Source organism: Vigna unguiculata, chromosome 1 (assembly GCF_004118075.2).
Source record: "Vigna unguiculata cultivar IT97K-499-35 chromosome 1, ASM411807v1, whole genome shotgun sequence".
NCBI classification, from domain to species: Eukaryota; Viridiplantae; Streptophyta; class Magnoliopsida; order Fabales; family Fabaceae; genus Vigna; species Vigna unguiculata.
Genome location: NC_040279.1, coordinates 2,135,667 through 2,155,084, shown reverse-complemented (window position 1 = coordinate 2,155,084; position 19,418 = coordinate 2,135,667). Strand labels below are relative to the sequence as shown.

At 33.6% G+C, this 19,418-nt stretch overlaps 1 protein-coding gene across 4 annotated transcripts; it reads left to right on the top strand.

The window, feature by feature from the left end:
• The first annotated feature begins 1,806 nt into the window (after positions 1–1,806).
• LOC114188485 (THO complex subunit 1) lies at positions 1,807–18,803 on the top strand. Of its 4 annotated transcripts, none has more exons than XM_028077058.1 (22): positions 1,807–2,060; positions 2,155–2,265; positions 2,666–2,749; positions 3,434–3,508; positions 4,840–4,930; positions 5,647–5,792; positions 5,896–5,967; positions 7,272–7,344; positions 7,937–8,002; positions 8,098–8,144; positions 8,804–8,875; positions 8,994–9,119; positions 9,219–9,284; positions 9,370–9,411; positions 10,409–10,525; positions 10,641–10,723; positions 15,304–15,370; positions 16,038–16,109; positions 16,294–16,344; positions 17,360–17,419; positions 17,498–17,647; positions 18,346–18,803. In XM_028077058.1, the coding sequence occupies exons 2-22, from the start codon at positions 2,263–2,265 to the stop codon at positions 18,595–18,597; spliced, it is 1,815 nt and encodes a 604-aa protein (XP_027932859.1). In that variant the 5' UTR covers positions 1,807–2,060; positions 2,155–2,262; the 3' UTR covers positions 18,598–18,803. The 4 variants fall into 4 exon arrangements, with proteins under 4 accessions (XP_027932859.1, XP_027932864.1, XP_027932870.1 ...); XM_028077063.1 differs by having other exon boundaries at positions 1,818–2,056; XM_028077069.1 differs by having other exon boundaries at positions 1,832–2,060; positions 2,217–2,265.
• The last annotated feature ends 615 nt before the right edge of the window (positions 18,804–19,418 follow it).

Sequence of the window (19,418 nt, the reverse complement as noted above, 5' to 3'; positions counted from 1 at the left end):
TTGGTTATAACTTTTTTTTAATTTTATTTAATTTGATCACGTATTATCTTATGATTTTTTTGGTTTTTATTTTTTATTTTTTAAATATATTTACATGTTAAGTTAATATTCTCGTCTTACCATTTTTGTTCTAATTTTAATTTTAATTTCAAATTAATTATAATTCTAAACTAAAATTAAATATATTGAATATATAATTAAATTAAATATAAAATATTAACTAAATTGACAAAATTAAAATAAAAATAAAAATAATCAGAAATGATAAATAGATGACCTGTTCGTTAAATATTTAAGCAACATTAAAAAATCAATTAAAAATGAAAATTAAGAACTGCGAAAACAAAAATATTATAACTCAACACACTTGAAACCATACGTATAATTTATGTTTTTTTCCCATTGGTGCAATTTGAAACCTTATTTCTCAAATTGGTGCACTTTTTCTTAAAATTCCGAATAGAAGTAAGTTGTGTGAAAATGAGATGGCTTCATCCCGAAAGGATTCATGTAAAAATGGGACAATTTCAATTAAGCGGAGCTAAAGTTGTGCCAAATTAAAAAGACTTTAATATATTTGGTAAAAGTCGTTAGATATTGAGACGACTTCACTTCACGACTTCAGTGTATTGGACTGTAAGAGAAGTCTTGTTATAATGGCACGACTTTAGTGGGCTGTAAGAGAAGTTTTGTCATAATAACACAACTTCACTGAGAATTCATAGAAAAGTATTTTCATAATGGCAAGACTTTAGTTGAATCATTATTGTAAAAAAAATTATTTGGTAATGATAATATTAAATTGAATAAAGAAGTTAAAATTTTATTGTATATAATAAATTATAGAAGAATAAAATAGATATAAAAATGTAAAGAAAATAAAAAATGTTTGTATAACAAATATATGAAATCAAATAATTTTTTGGATGATATATATTAAAATAAAAGTGAACAACAAAGTCAGTAAACTAAAGTTACGAGAGTTTCATAAAATAAAATTTCAATGTCTATCTGGGCAGTTGGTTATGTTATGACCAATACTTCTACAAAAGGAACATTTCTTTGGTTTATTTGAGTGACCGGTCATTTCGTTATGGATACGAGTTGTAGTTTGTCTTCCTGGTTTGTTGTGTCGCATGTGAGGGTCAGTTAAAATTTGGACCAGTATAAGTAGACCAATATTTTCATTTTGAACAGGTTGAAATAAGACCTCAAATAAGACCTAGACGACAACGAAGAAGACTTACTTGTGCACAAGCTCTCATAAATAACTTTGACGTCCTATTATAATAAAAAAATCATCATGAAATTTTTAACTAGTTATATGCATTATTATTTAACTAATTAATATCACTAAAACAATATTTAATTTTTATTCTACCCAACTGAAGTCGTCCGAATATGATACGACATTTTCATTACCAATATAATACTTAAGTCTCTTTAATATGACACAAGTTCTTCATTAAAAATTTAAAATACTGAAGTCTTCCCATATTGACACGACTTTGCTTAGACAGTTAATTAAAATCGTCTCGATTTGACACAACTTCTTAAGAACAAGGAAATCTTTCCATACTGGCACGACTTCAAATAATTTTAATTAAAATCGTACTATATTGACACAAACTTCTTTATTATTAAATCTTATCATTTTGGCACGATTTACCCTTTGTTAGAATTTTTAAAATTCTTGCACCCCTTTGATAATTACAAAAATACATTGCACCATTAAGGAAAAAAAAAACCAATAATTTAAGCTAACCTAACCTATTATAAAATGCATTCAAATTCTCCGAAGTTATAAAATTTCTTATCTAAATGTAAGTTTAGACTTTCGGATTGAGTCTTTTGGGTCAGAACCCGACCCGTGTTAAGGGTTTACCTTGGTACGACGGATCCTGTGACTACATCCGAACGACATAGCACAAAGAATTCAGTTCAAATTCAAAGGTTTTGTGTGAATTTGGATTTGCAGTTATTCGTTACAGTGATCAATCCCAGTTCTAAGCGGTGTATGTCCAAATTTTGTTGTGTTCAAAGCTATACTCTTTACGTGAGTGAGTGCCTCCACCTTCCTCGTTCCATTTTCCAAGTTTTATCTGAATGATAATGTCGTTTATTTATTCCTTTTTTATGTTATATTTTCTGCAGAATCACAATAGGGGTGTCGTGCTTCTGTAATTTTCTTTTTCTTTTCCCATTTATTGTTGAAGGTTTGGTGGTTCAGTAGAAAAAAAAGGGGACTTATACTCAAACTTCATGGTAAGCTTTGTTTTAGTGTTCAATTTTTTCCAGTGAATTTGCCACTGAGGTTCACTTTTACAGCGTAGAAGTCCAATCCGTGCACCATTTTTTGTGTTCGGGGTGTGTGGTTCTCGAAGGGCATGCTGAATTCGTTACACCCAATTTGTTTCTACGGCGTTAATGATGTTCTGTGTATTTTTATTTAGTTGCTAGATTGTGTGATGCAACTGGATGTTTTCTTTATTGAATCTTTTAGAGTTATAGCATCAAACTAGAATAAATTATGTCTTAGCTACCCTTTTGTTGAGTTTTTAAATTTTTTAATGCAGTTAGGTTTTTGCTTTTTCCCCTATAATTATTTTTGTTTTAATTTTTTTCAATTTCATTGGTTGTGTCTTTCCTGGTTTGTTGTACTCAGGAAGCATTCAAAAAGGCCATACTACAGCCTGGGCCACCTGAAAATTTTGCTTTGAAGACAGTCCAAGAAGTAATAAAGCCCCAGGTATGTGTACTCTTTTGAAAATTTGACTCTTATGACGTACATGGTAATGAGAATTGGGGAACTAGTTTGTAAAATTTTAGACATGATAATGGTTTAAGCACTTTATTCCTGGAGTTACCTTAGAGGTGGTGGTGGTGGTTATTAGAATTTGTTTGCGTCTATTAGTTTTATAATTGCTTCTTTAGGTTCTTGTCGAGAGGTCAGTGATAGTTGTCAGGTGGGGTGATGTCTGAAAGGTACAGAAAAGGAAGATATTTGAATTTAAGGCACTATTAGAAAAGAATGGAGGAACTGTTGTTCATAGTAGTCCACCCCAAATAGTGACGTGGAGCAACCAAGCCAAAACATGCTATAGTGGGATAGTGGTATGACCACTCTTGTGAACTGTGAACCTTAAAACATAGATGTATGCTAAACATGTATATATGCTGAAAAGTAAACAAAGAAATACCCAAAGTTAAAGAGAAGTCATTGTTGTTCCAACATTTTAGTCCTCATTCTTCATGGTGTATATCTTATCTCTCCCTCTAGTATAAAATCAGCTCTTTGATGACTTACATTGCCTGTCTGATATTCCGTTTCCATGATGTTTGCATGGTGACTGATTGATAACGCTGGCCTGAGGTTCTCTTGTGGTACTTTTCATGTCATTTTGTTAACGGCTAATTAATTTGTGTGCAACAGAAACAAACGAAGTTGGCCCAAGATGAGAATCAGTTCCTAGAAAATATTTTACGTATGCTGCTTCAGGAGTTTGTGGTATGTCTAACTGTTGCCCTTGTTCTTAATTCATCATATGTTTTTTCTGTCCTTGTTGAATTATAACAATAATCTAATTCTACAACAAGGATTCCTTGTAAAATACCATTGACAGTGTTACCGCCGTGCATCAATCATAAATGGTGCTTTCTAAGATTGCTCCCCTCTCCCCTCCCCCTCCTCTATTGCATGGTATTTTTGCTTATGTACAGTTGCTGCACTTTAATTTAATTTCATTTTACAGAGGGACATTTGAAAAGTATCAGGCTCGTTAGAAAACACGAGTTCGAGCAAGTGATGATAAAAAAAGGACATTTGGACTGAGAATATTGGAATTCACTAATTTCCTGGACTGTTTGTGACACAAAACAAAGTCCTTATTCCCATATTTATACTAATACAATTACCAAATGACACTTAAACCTATATTTTGTTAACCTACAATAACTGCTTGCTTAATGCCAAAGGATTTCAAGATGTTAAGTAAAGAACCTAAACAAAGAGAGCGTCAGTGAAGTTGGCAAATCAGGACTCCTATTGGTCATGGCTGTGTTAGTTGCATTTGCAGCCTGAGTTATACCAGTTGCACCATGACATCAATGTAAACTCTTTAAATCAACAACAAAATTCCAAAAACACTTAAATTTCTTGAGTTTCTCAAAGTAACAAGTAACCAAGAAACAAACAATAAAAACATAGGCTTATTTTCTTTACTTTTTATCTTCTTACATATAAAAAGCAATATTTTTTTTGACGAAGTGAGGAATGTTATACAGGTTTTAAAATAAGAAACAATAGTTTACATTAAGGAACAAGAGGAGTCTGAACAACACATTGAATTTTGCCCAATATTAAATAATGTAGTAAATAGTGTGTTTAATAAAGTATGTTGAAAATAAAGTGTTAAGTGTTGTTAGAATTTCTCTGAGGAACAATGGAAATCGATGTAATAAAGCTATCAAACCCTCAACATGAATTTGCTTTCTACTACATGCAAGACAAACGAATACTTTATTCCCAAAACAATTGCTTATTTCAGTGAGTTATGTTACACCCAAATGCACCAAACTGTATCCAAAACCAGTAAATATGCTCAGCAAAAACTTGACCGAGTATTTTTATTACTCTTTTTCTTTGCATTCAAATGTTAGAGTTGTACCATATGGAGTGTGATCTAGATACCTAATTGGCTTATATAAAGTGAACTCAAAGCCAAAAGAGTGTTCTAAGAAACATAATTTATGAATTGAGTCTATGTATTGCTTCTCTTTTTTATTTTCCTTTATCTGTTTCATAATTTACTTGGTTATGTCTGTTTATTTTCTTTTCAGTCAGCAGCAGCATCTTCTGAGAAAATAATGCAATTTGGGCAATCCATTGATTCTAGTGGAACTACTCAGGGCTACATTCCTCGCCTTCTTGGTGAATTTTTTTTTTGACTGGAGCATTTATAGAAATTTGTAAAGCACATATATAATATAAATATCGTGAAAGGAAAAATAACAGAAAATTATGTGGAAACTATGGCCATAAACCTGGCAAGAAAAGTTAGGATTAAGTATACTTTTTGTTGTGTTACATGTATACATTTACTTATATGTAAAACTTGTGACTAATATTGCCACACGCCGGCACACATTCAACAATATTAATGAATTTTGTGATAAAAAAGTTTGAGAAAAAAAATAAAGAAGACAATTTGTTTGATTGTATATTCAAGTAGTTATTTTGTGCAGAGTGGTAGTTTGCTATCCAGAACATAGCATTCAATATTTGCCATAGTAATGTCTTTTGTGATTGGCATCCTTTATAACTACATCAAATTGATATTTCTAATTATTTTGTATGTGTTAATGCCAACTTTATATGTACTGGTTAGGACTTCTAAATTATTTTGAATCTGCAGCAAGACTGGGAGAGCTGCAAAATTGACTAGTTTTAGGAGTTTTTGTTCTTTGTCGTTCTTTGTATCTTTTCCCTTCTCTTTGTTGTGGATTTCTCCTCCTCTAACTAGCTCTGCATTGTTGAGAACTTGCTGGTTTGGTCTCCAAAAAAGCTTTATGAGTTTTAGGTGTGTTTTAATATGCAAAGTTGTGTTCCTCTCCTACTCATGTTGTGTGTGGGCCTTCACTTTTCAGATATTGTACTATATCTGTGTGAGAAAGAACACATTGAAGGTGGAATGATTTTTCAGCTATTGGAAGACTTGACAGAAATGTCTACAATGAAAAACTGCAAAGATATTTTTGGCTATATAGAGAGTAAACAAGATATATTGGGCAAAGTATATTTCTCAGTTGTTTTTAGCTCTTTGTGCTTGTGTATTGATTATATATAGTATCATGGGCTGTCTTACTCTGGAACCATTGTGTTTGTGTGACTTACAGCAAGAACTTTTTGCTCGAGGAAAACTTGTGATGCTGAGAACCTGCAATCAACTTCTTCGTCGTCTATCAAAGGTACATTTAGCACAAATACACGGCCTAATGGAAAAATGGCTGTAGTAAACAATGAGCTCTTTGTTACAGATAAAAAACGGTATTTTGATGTAAAATAATTTAGTGATTAGGTTTGGAGATTTTTATAAAAGAGTAGAAGCGAATTTGTTTACAATCATAAAATTCACTCTAAAGAAATTCGTAAGTTTTATGAGAATCATTTTAATTAGATTTAGATTCTTTTCAAATTCTTATTATTTTGGAAAACTTAAATGTATGAAAAAACCTTTAAAAGTGAGTATTTTCTTATAAAGTTTGTTTTTTTAGTAAAAAATCTACAACAAATAGATTTTACTATTCCTGCTTCTTTTATATTTCTGTTTCAACGTCAAGTGCCCTTTTTGTCCCCTATCTTTCTGCTTTCTTTCTTTTTTGTTGTTCATGTTCATCTCTCAGGGAATGGTGACTTGTATTGTATGCATATTTAGGACATTTGCTTGATGAATTTGTTATATTCATACCATCATATGATGCAGTATGCAATTTAAAACTTGCAAGCAAAGAAATACGATGACCATTTTTAAAAAAAATTTAAAAAATATTTCTATTTTGGAAACTATTAACCTCTAGACATGGTTATTATATCAGTTAGTTGTTAACCATTAACTCGTTGGATTCTTTAAAAATTGAACATTGCTAACCGGTTGTAGACTGAGGCTCCCTCCAAAGCGTTGTTTGGGGAGGTCATGTGTATATAAACCTTGCTACTGTTTCCCATTTTGTGGGGAGGGGTTGCTAAGACTGAATTTCACACCAATATGGGGGTGGTGGTGATCCCCTTTCTAATGTAACCATTTATTCCAGCTATGAAGTGCTTCCAGTGGGATTTCAACACCTGTGTTGTAAGTAAAGTCATGCTTGGAGCTTGGTTTCCTTCCTTTTCTTTTCTCCAGCTTCCTTGCATTTTGATAAAATTCATAATTGACCATCTTTTGACAGCTTATTTGGCTTAGTCAATTAACCAGATGATTTTTCTCAAAGTTTTATTTGCTTGCTTTCAAGTTAAGGAACAAAATTACATGCTGTATGTTTCTTGCCTATTGGACGGTAGAGATATTCAAATATCAAAGGCTCTATATTTCTTGTTAAATTCTTGTAAGCTGTAGCTATAAGATAAACTGTTCATTTCGTGGGCTTTATAGTATTCGATAAGTATTGTTTTAAGTCAGGTTTGCAGAGGATCCATATTTATGTGCAAAGAAATTACTGTATTTGGTTTTTCTGATGACAGCTGTACTTAGATGTGTTGTTTTTTTATGCTATAGGCAAATGACGTGGTCTTTTGTGGAAGAATTCTCATGTTTTTAGCTCATTTCTTTCCATTATCCGAGCGATCAGGTATAATTATGTAAACTAGGTGTGGTCATGGGTCTGTTCTCGTTGGTTACCAACGTATCACCCAATCCTGTAAAACAATCTTGGGTTGGTTAGGTTGGATTTCTGCATTATTTTTTATTTCACATAGTCCAATCCAACCCTTCCTTGACTTATTTTTTATTTCACATTTTGGAAAAAAAAATTGCTAAATTTTGTAATTTGAAAACATTTTTTAGAATATTTTTTTTTTAAAATAGACTATATATTTAATATTTGAACAATTGAAATTTAATATTTCAAAAGCCCAGATTCAGTTAATAGAATAATGGAGTAAGTTGAATAATTGTTATATTATTATTATTATTATTACTTAATAATTTTGGTCTGGTCGGGTTGGGTCTTGTGTTCAATATTCGTAACTTATTATCCAACCCATAATAGATTGGATTGGGTCGGCACTAAGAAAACTCAATCAAATCTATTTTGAGTTGGATCGAGTCATCGAGTTATCCGACCTAGTGAACATCCTAATGTAAGCCTATATTCACATTTGGTGTCAATTTCCTTTTCCTGAGTCCTTTGTCACTTTGATGTTTTTGATAAACATTTGCAGCTTTAAACATCAAAGGAGTTTTTAACACATCAAATGAAACAAAATTTGAAAAAGAACCCTTGGAAGGTACATGTTAATTCTATTTTGAATACATTCTTATTAATACAAGTAAGGTTTAACTTTTCTTTCCAGCTAATAATTTCTTTTTCCTCACTTTTCAGGCATATGCATTGATTTCAATTTTTATCAGACTTTTTGGGGTCTTCAGGTGGGTCTTCATTGAAATTTTAGTTCTTGAAGTTGGAAAAGTGATCTCTTCCATTTTCTTACATTTAAGCTTGTCTCCCTATTTTACAGTACTCATTCGACTTGTTTTGCAATAACATATTTATAATATGCTTTATCATTAATAAAATTAAATCATCAACTTATAAACTGCATTTACAACTTCCTTCCATCTAATCATTGAGAGGAGACCTTTAATTCTTATGTGCTCTTTGTACCATATTTTGATACTTATCCCTTTGTGTCGTCTGTAATGGGTTTATTTGTTGCACATTCAAAGGGACTGGATATGCCTACAATTTTTTTCACTGTTGCTGGTGGGAGAATTCCTGTTCTTTATTTTTTTTTTTTTGTTTTTCTCAATTTCTTCAAAAAGTTATTTTATCTTGACAAAATCTAAAATTCACGATAGTCCTTGTTTGGTAATATATTAGACAATCATATAATTAGTAGCTTGAAATCTATTTTAAAAAGTTAAACAAGTGGATGAAATGCATTGTTTCCTCATGGTCTTTCAATCGAAAATTTTCTAATGGATAGTTCTCATATTAAAGCTGGTGTATACCATTTTTGACTACTTTATATTTCAGAAAAAAAGCTTAAAATATGTGTGTTTGATCAGTCTTATTTTCTTTGATATAGGAATTTTTTTCTAACCCTGCTTCCGTAAGTCATGCTCCGATAAAGTGGCAGAAGTTCACATCTAGTTTGTCGGTAACTATTTGCTTCATAGTTTCTTGTTTGTGTATATGTATGTATATGCAATTTTTTCTTGAATATGATATTGCTGCAATTCTTGCATTTTTACGTCTGATTTTTTGTTGGATAAAAGGTTGTATTGAATACATTTGAAGCACAACCTTTGAGTGACGAAGAAGGAGATGCTAATAATTTGGAGGAAGAGGCGGTTAATTTTAGTATAAAATATCTTACAAGCAGCAAATTAATGGGTCTAGAGGTAAGCTGTTTGTCTGTTCAATTTTAGTTCAGATGTTCTTGTCTTGACTCATGATCACCTCATTCTTTTGTTCCTTTTTGGTGGGGGAATGCTAAATAGTTAAAGGATCCAAGTTTTCGACGTCACGTTCTTGTACAGTGTCTTATATTATTTGATTACTTGAAGGTAATCCTTTTAAAAGATTAATGTCTTTGTGATGTATTAAACACAATCTATATTAGTTTATGGTTTCAACTTCATTTGCATGTAGGCCCCTGGAAAAGGTGACAAGGATTTGCCATCTGAAAACATGGTCAGTGCTGCCTACCTTGATTTCTTTAGTTATGTAATATATACTAAATTGTCTTCACAGTCGTATACATATTTTGACTATCTATCAGAGCCCCTTCTGCATGTCTTTCTAACTGCTCACTCATTGCTATCATTGCTTTGTTAGACATGATCTCTACTGTTCCTCTTAAATTACTGAAACGGGTTATATCTAGATTTATTTCTACGTTTTATAATCGAAGATTTGTCCTTCCTTGCTAGAATTCTACTGGCAATACATTTCATAATAGCACAAAATGGAGCATAGGAATCCTCTTTGGGCTATTAAAGTGTACTAAAAAGGAAACAAAAGAGAAAATTATTAATTTGAAAGAGGGAATTCCGATCTCTATTCATATTATAATAGATCATTCATATTATAATTTGTGGGCACAGCAATGGCCTTTCGAAACTCCCTTTAGATCATTGATCTAGCATTTTAAAGCTTGAATAAAATGTTCATCTTGGTACCTTGGAATATGAAAGAAAATCAAACATAACTGAATAATATTTTTTTACGGAATCACAATGAGGAGTATGTGAATGTGATTGACCTACCTTAAGCATGCTGAGTTTATTTTCATTCTCTCTTTATATCCAGGGTTTCATGTTTGTATTAGTTTTCCATTTTTCATTCAATTTCAATACATAGTTTTCTTTGAAAGTAGCAGTATCAAGATGCTGTTGGCATTAGTTTGTGGCTAATTTCTTTACGACATTAGTATCCTCCATCATTTTGTTAGATTGATATAAAGTTGTATGTCAACAAGACATTCTTTTTTATTTTTTGCTTGCCATTTGTGGAAAAATGAATTGTGAATTGGTCTTCTTGGAAAGAGGAGCTTTCTCTTACCTTGTTATTTGTTTTCAAGACTGCTCGTCTCTCATTAAATGTATTGTTTGAAACTTCTGTTTTGATTGAAGTGCAATTGTTTACATGTAATGTAACCTTGGACTGCGTATTTTCTTATTTAATTCAGAAAGAAGAGATCACATCATGCGAGGAACGTGTAAAAAAACTTCTTGAACTGACACCACCAAAAGGGTCAGAGTTTCTTCACAAAATTGAGCATATATTGGAACGAGAAAAAAATTGGGTAAGCATCTTCCTTTAGCTCTTCCTCCCTATAAACACTTGCTTGATTTTTACCATTAAACGTGAAGATTATGTTTAGAATTTAGCTTCATATAATCCTATTCTGTACTTTTTAGGTTTGGTGGAAACGTGATGGCTGTCTGCCATATGAAAAGCAACCTATAGAGAAGAAAACAGTACCAGAGGGATCCAAGAAGCGGTATGGCTGTTGACCAAAAATGTTTGGCATGTGATGTGATGATGGTTTAAGATTATTGAATAGAAATATTTTAGAATCTCCAAGAAGATGTGAAGAATTATTTCCTTATTTTCTTAAGGTCACTGTTTATTAATTAAAAACTTGTTATCTATACATGGACGTTGCAGTAAACAACCTGTTGAGAATAAAGAAGATAGGGATTGAGATTAATCTCCCTTGTGTATAAACCACACATAGGGTAATCTATTTATAATAGAGAGAGGTACAAGTAAAAAAGAGTAACTGAAAATAAAAAGATTAAATAGAAGATATTGTTTGATATTGTGGTTATCAATATCTAACAATATCTTAATAATATCAAACTATATCTAACACTCCCCCTCAAGCTGGAGCATACAAATCGTATGTGCCAAGCTTGTTACAAATATAATCAATTCTAGGCCCCCGTAAAGACTTCGTAAAAATATCTGCTAACTGATCACTTGAGTTAACAAACTCAGTCTTGATGTCTCCAGACATAACCTTTTCCCGAATGAAATGACAATCAATCTCAATGTGTTTAGTCCTCTCATGAAAGACAGGATTAGAGCTAATATGAAGGGCAGTCTGATTGTCACATACAAGTGTCATTTGAGTAATATCTCCAAATTGTAACTCTTGAAGCAATTGCTTGAGCCAAACAAGTTCACAGGCAGCTGAGGCCATAGCTCTATATTCTGCTTCTGCACTAGATCTTGCTACAACACTCTGTTTCTTACTTTTCCACGAGATCAAGTTACCACCAATGGAGACACAATACCCAGATGTAGATCTTCTATCAGAAGGAGATCCTGCCCAATCAGCATCTGAATAGCAAACAACTCTTGTATGGTTATTAGAACCATATAACAATCCTTTTCCAGGAGATTTTTTAATATACTTCAAGATGCGAATGACTGCATTCCAATGATCTTCACATGGAGAATTAAGAAATTGGCTTACCACACTGACTGCAAAGGAAATGTCAGGACGAATAACGGTAAGATAATTCAATTTCCCAACCAATCGTCTATACTGCTCAGGATCAGATATAGGCTCCCCCTGATTTGGTAGAAGTTTAGTATTGGGATCCATGGGTGTATCAACAGACTTTGAACTCATCAATCCAGTTTCCTCCAGAATATCCATGGCATACTTTCTTTGAGATATAACAATACCATCATTGGACTATGCCACCTCAATACCCAAGAAATATCTGAGTTTGCCAAGATCTTTGGTCTGAAAATGGTGACAGATATGTTGTTTCAACTGAGAGATGCCATGGTTGTTACTCCCTGTAAGAACGATGTCATCAACATATACTATCAAGTAAACACATCCAGCACTCGAGTGTTGATAAAAAACAGAATGATCTGTTTCACACCGAGTCATACCAAATTGTTGAACAACATTGCTAAACTTTCCAAACCAGGTCCTAGGAGATTGTTTTAGGCCATATAGTGATTTGCGAAGACGACATACCATCCCAGAAGACTCCCCCTGAGCAACAAACCCAGGAGGTTGCTCCATATAAATTTCCTCTTGCAAATCACCATTGAGGAAAGCATTCTTAACATCCAGTTGATAAAGAGGCCATTGTTTAAGAGCGGCCATGGCGATAAATAAACGAACAGAAGCCATCTTTGCCACGGGGGAAAAAGTATCTCCATAATCCAACCCAAAAATTTGAGTATAACCTTTGGTTACAAGACGAGCTTTGAGGCGATCAATAGTACCATCAGGTCCAACTTTGATAGCAAACACCCACCTGCAACCAACAACAGATTTCCCAGACGGCAACGGGACCAGTTCCCAAGTTCCACTATTATGAAGAGCACTTAATTCATCTGCCATGGCCTGACGCCAACCAGGATGGGCTAAAGCGTCACGAACAGTTTTTGGAATGGTCACAGAAGAAAGAGAGGAAAGACAAGTATAAAAAGGTAATGACAAGCGATGATAACTCAAAGCAATATAATGGGGAGAGGGATTACGGGTAGAACGCATACCTTTTCGGAGGGCAATGGGAAGGTCAGACTCAGGTGTCAGAGCCGGAGGAGACAGAGTAGTTGGCACTGGAGTGGAGTCACATGGTGGTGGTTGTGATCGATTACGGCGACTATAAACCTGAAGAGGTGGTGGAGGAGCAGGTGACTGTGGAGCAGGAACCGAGGGTGAAGAAGACACAGTAAGAGGGTCACAAACAATAGGAACGTTAAAGGTATTAGAAGAGTTGTCAGGATTGGATGGAGTCAGAGGTGAAGATTGACTCTTAAAATAAAGGGAGAACTCATTAAAGGTGACATCTGCAGACATAAAATAACGGTTAAGAAAAGGAGAAAAACATTTGTATCCTCTTTGTGATCTTGTAAACCCTAAGAAAACACACTTATGTGATCTAGGAGAAAGCTTGTCAAGACCAGGACTAAAATTATGAACAAAACATGTAGACCCGAAAACTCTTAAAGGTAAGGGATGAAGAGGTTCATGAGGGAATAAAATGGAGTGAGGTATGTTATTCTTTAAAACCGAAGAAGGCATACGATTAATGAGATAACAGGCAGTAAGAATGGCATCACCCCAGAAATGTTCAGGAACCTCGCCATGAATTAAAAGAGTGCGAGTGGTTTCCATAAGATGTCTATTTTTACGTTCAGCTACACCATTTTGTTGAGGGGTATAAGCACAAGAAGTTTGATGCAGAATGCCGTGAGAAGCCATAAATTGTTTGAAAGAATGAGAAAGATATTCACGGCCATTATCACTACGCAAAACTCTAATAGAAACACCGAACTGAGTTTTAATTTCATTAAAAAAAGATTGAAAGATATGAAATAATTCCGAACGATGTTTCATTAGAAATAACCAAGTGCATCTGGAGTAATCATCAATGAAAGTAACAAAGTATTGAAAACCTAAAGTAGACTTAACGCGGCTAGGACCCCAAATGTCAGAGTGAACCAAGGCAAAAGGGGACGAAGCATCACGTGTGACACTACGAGGAAAAGAAGTACGAGTATGCTTGCCTAATTGACACGACTCACAATCCAAACGAGACAACTTGGACAAGGCAGGGACAAGCTGTTGTAACTTGGCAAGGCTTGGATGACCAAACTGAGCATGAATAAGAGAGGGAGACTCCATAACTGCACCAATGTGTGTAGAGGGACGAAGATGATAAAGACCATGAGACTCATATCCTGTGCCAATCACCTGTTTCGAACTCCGATCCTGTAAACAGACAAAATTGTTGGTAAAAGAAACAACACAATCAAGAGAACGAGTTAGGCGACTGATGGACAACAGGTTAAAAGGAGACCCAGGGACATAAAGAACATTATCAATGGTTAAAGAAGGAAAAAGTTTAACAGTGCCAACACCATGAGATGAGACTCTAGAACCATCAGCGAGTGTAACAGAAGGTAAAGGATTAGTAGAGGATAAAGAAGAGAACAAAGATTTGTTACCAGTAATATGATCAGTGGCTCCTGAATCAAAAACCCAAGGACCAGGAGAAGAAGATTGAGTCAGACCAACAAAAGATGTACCTGTGTGAGCAACAGATGCAGTGGAACTAGAAAACTGTTGATCCTTATACCATTTGAGAAATTTGTTGTACATAACAAGTATATCGGATGAAACAAAAGAGAGTTCAGAACGGAAAGAGACAGCGGAAGACGCCATAGAGGAACTGGAAGACACGCGGCTTCGAATGCGGCTTCGAATGGCGCGTGAGGGATGATCAAAACTGTATGGTCGCCGGTCGGAACTAACACTCCGGCGACGACAACGGTGGTGGCGACTTCGGCGGCGTCTCCGGCGACGGCTCCGGCAGCGTCTCCGGCGACGGCTCCGGCGACTACTCCGGCGACTACTCCGGCGAATACGCCGGCGGCGGCGCCGGCAGTGGCGCCGGCGGATCCGGTGGCAGCAGCGGCGGTGGCGGCAGAGGTGGAGGCAGCGATAGCGGAAAAAAAAAACTTAAGCTCTAACAATATCTTAATAATATCAAACTATATCTAACACAACCAATTGAATGACAGTTTAAATTGGGGAATTTTATGTCTGATTAATTGAAACACGGCACTGTGGTTACATGCAATATACAGTCCCACTACTGATGTCATTTTCAATGTCACTCGTTGACTGAAAGAAGTCCATAAACTTCTTTTGTGGGGAAAAACACCTGTCAATGTTTACTTTTGAGCTGCCATGGAACTGAACTCTGTAAATCCTTAAAGGTCATAGGTTAACATTGGGTAGGTACATGTCAATTTAAAATATACTTCTGGGTAGAAGATAAATAAAATATATATTGCTCACAACAAAGAAAACCACTTCTGTGTAGAGGTGAGAAGTGGACAGGATACAACTAGGCTAAAATGACAGGCATGTGAGATTCTTTTTATTTAGAAAACAAAAATATGACCATAAGCCACTGTAGATTTATTTATTTATTTTATTATTATCATTGTTATTATTATTATGCTACTAATTTATACTGATTCTTTTCACAATACTATGATTGTCTAGCTTACCATGTTCTGAGTTGCTATTTTCAGTAGGCCAAGATGGAGACTGGGTAATAAAGAGCTATCTCAGTTATGGAAATGGGCAGATCAAAATCCGGTAGGTTACTCTGTACAGAGATTTTGACTAGTTCTCAACGTGCAATGTCTTTCTACGGGAGTTGATGATTGTGGATGCTAAACGCTAGGGTTATTTAGATATTGTCATGATATTCTGTACTTTATAATCAAATTGGCCTTGCCCCTGGTTGTATATTTTGAGTTTGTCAGCTCATCACAATCTGTGTAGATATTCCCCTTTTCTAATGACAATTCATTCAAGTCAAATCTATCTGATGGAAATGAAGCATCTCTATCATATATTTGAAGTGATTTTTCATTATCTCTAAATATTATTATTTGACACACATTATGATTCAGAATTTAAACTTAGCTTAACGATTCATGATTTGAACCCTCAATTTTGTAACCTTGTCAGTATAGATTATTCTCAAAGCTCTAGGGGACAGAGAAATATGGAGTTAACACAGTGTATTTCTGAGATAGCATTTTATATTAAGAAGCTAGAATTTTGAGCATTTTATATTAAATTCCCTAGCGTGAGTGGGTTGTTATGAATGAGAATCTTAAGATGAATTATCTTGTGTTTGCATTGATGTTTTACTTGGTGTTCTTTTTCATGGTAAAAAGACATTTCTTTATTTCCATTCCGTTGGTCATATAATATTGACTGAATTTTTTCTATTTGTCAATTTTTTTATAATCAGAACGCTTTAACTGATCCTCAACGTGTTCAAACACCTTCAATTATGGAGTACTGGAAACCCTTGGCTGAAGATGTAAGCTTGCATATTCTTCTGCAGTGAGCATCTTGATTTTCCCTTCCTGTCTTCAAGACCCCTGTTTAATATTTCCAGACTGGTTGTTATGAATTTTCCTTATAATTTGATGTTGAGTTCCTATCCTTCCCCCCTTTCCCATTTTACTGAATATCAAAATTGTTTTGCATTTTTGAAATTACAGATGGATCCCTCTGCTGGAATAGAAGCTGAATATCATCACAAGAATAACAGGGTAATCCTCTAATTAAAGTTTTATTTTGAATGGAAAAAAAAGTTTTATTTAAGAAAAATAAGGAAAGTAAAAGTTTGAGAATTAGGTATCCTCAAAAACTTCAAACAATAAAAAGTGATAAAGAACAAGGGGATTAATTAATGCTGCTAGACTGCCTATTTCTCTCTTCATTTTAGAAATGAAAACTCCCTTGACAATTGAAACAGCCATGGGCAGAATAGTGAAGACAGCAGAAGATATAAGCCTGTCCAAAGCTACTTAATACTTATTTTACGAAAGACACGTCTGGTTGCTATCTATTTCGACCACTTCTATCCTCTTGCTCTATGATATGACCCTGATCTCACTAACACTAGTGGCTGTAATGAGAATTGCATGTTGTATTAAAAAATCTTAAAACCCAAACCAAGATCTTGACAACCTTGTCACCATGAATGTGAATTTAAGAGAGGAACTAAAGGTTTTTAAATATCTTTAATTTTTCATCTGTTAAGTAACTTGGACCTTGCAAATCGTTTAGATTAGTCATATTCGTTATGTTGTTAAGTTGTATAGCTTGAAAAGCATTAAAAAATAATCATCTAATACATTTATCTGAAAAAAATGCAAATAAAGAGAGTAAGGAGTACTCTCTGGTGAAAGAATATAAAAGAAAAAGAAAAAGAAAAAATAAAGCAAAGCCAGTGGAAAAACAGAAAATTAAAACTAAAGAGCTCTCCAATTATCCTTCAGAGAGTAAAGACATCCTTGTGAAACTCCCTTTGATGATAAGGGTGGCATCACAACTGCATCCTTATAGTGAGTCTGAAAAGAAACAATTTTCATTAAGAAATGTAAGCATTTTGTTGTAGCCAAAGTCTCAAAACATCTGCTTACATAGCAACATGCAACAGAATAGAATTTAAACAGAAGAATTCTTCCAAATTTTGTTGGTGCACATTTATTGTCTGATGGTTTTTTAGCCTATAACTTGAAAATATACATCTTAAAAGTTTTATTTTCCTTTTCAATTCAGGTTTATTGTTGGAAAGGTCTTCGGCTTGCTGCTCGACAAGACTTGGAGGGGTTTTCTAAGGTAACAGTGTTTTTTTAATCTGCAATTCAGTATGTTTATTATTTTAAGTTGTGTGAAAGTCATAGATTTTGGTTGCAGTTTACTGATCATGGCATTGAAGGGGTTGTCCCACTAGAGCTTTTGCCACCTGATGTCCGATCTAAATACCAAGCTAAACCAAACGACAGAAGTAAACGTAGCAAAAAGGAAGAAACAAAAGGCTCTGCACATCAAGTTGAGGAAAATCAGGTTTCTTGATTCAGATCCACCTTTCAATATTTCTTTTTCAATTACATCAGCTCAAGAGAAATACCATAGATTACTGTAGAATTTGGTGGTTCCAATTGTTGCTAGATGGTTGTAATTCAATAGTTTCTATTTTTCTGTATTTCTTTATAGTTCAACTAACATATTTACGGTTGGTCGCAATTCACTTTTAATGTCAGAGATTAATGCATTAGGAATTAAGCATATTCTAATTTGTTGGTTTTCTTGTGTCACACAAAAGCCTTTTTGAAAGGATTAGTGACAAAACATGTCACGGAGGATGGTACCGCTCTAGCATATAATGAATATAATGAATATAACAAACATACTGTTTGATTGCTTTCATTTAAAAGGTTTTATTTGTAACAAGCTTAAAGTTTAGGAGGAGTGTTAGAATATATGAAAATATCAAAAAATATGTTATTGTATCTTACATTATTCTTTATGATTTGTTTCCTTAATTATTAGTTAGGATCATAATTAGTATAATAAACAAGGGTTAGTGCTCTATGTTTTATGACACATCAAACACACCAAAAAACATTGTAACACATCAATTTTTAGTCTCAACTCTTCTCTTTTTGTCTTTATTTTGCATCTGTAGTAACAAATCCAATGCTTAAAAGGAGTTCCTGAAATCACTTTAGCTCATGCCTTTTTTTTCTCTCTTAAAATAATAGATTGCCACAACTGCAACTGAGATGGATGGGGATGGCATTCGAACAGATAACACAGCAGCAGCTATGGAATTTGATGGTGCCAGTGTCCCTGGTACTCAAGGTGGAACCCCAACACCTGAAGAACTTCAGAAGCATAGCTCAGACACTGATGTAGGACAGGAAGCCGGCCAATTAGAAGCAGATGCCGAAGTCGAGGCCGGAATCATAGATGGTGAGACAGATGCAGATGTTGATTTAGATACTGTTGGCTGAGGCCAGACAAGTTTGCGGGTAGACATGTTAAGGATGATGAACATTGTGAATGATGTTGGCATCATGGTTTTTTTGGACAAAGATAGCTAGCTACAACATTGACCACCTGACATAGTTAAAGACACTTGCTGTTTTAATTATTTGATATCAGGAAGGAGATTACGTGGACTTTTGGTTTGAATGTCATTTGAAAATGGTTCTCTCAATGAATATGGCTCAAAAGAGGAATGAAATATACTAAATCTGACTTTTTGTTATAAGAGAAAAATATGATTTTAGTCCTTCAAAATTATTATAAGTAAAATTGAAAATTGTTCTTGGTTGAAATTTATACCATTTGGTCTTTGTATTTTTAGAAATATTGATTTTAGTCTTTATTATTTAAAGGTGTCAAAGTTTATCCTATGTTCCGAAAATGTGTCACGTGATATTTAATTTTTTTATAAAATAAAATATTTGCTTTGAACTAGCTGTTGCTTTTAATTAAAAAAATAAAAAAAGTTAAAATATTCAACAAATGAAGGTGCAAAGAGAGAATATAGAGGTGCAAGAAAATGAAAGGTTTTATTTCACTCCGAATCTTGTTAATATTATTGTTATTGTTATTATTTTAATTATATTATTATTAATAATAATATATTAGTAAAAATATTAATAATAATAACTATATTAATAATAATATTATATATTAATAATATAAAATAATGATCATATTAATAATATAATAATATTATTATTGTTATTATTAATATCATTATTACTAACAATATATAATAAAAATATTATTAATATTTATATATTAATAATATTATTATTGTACT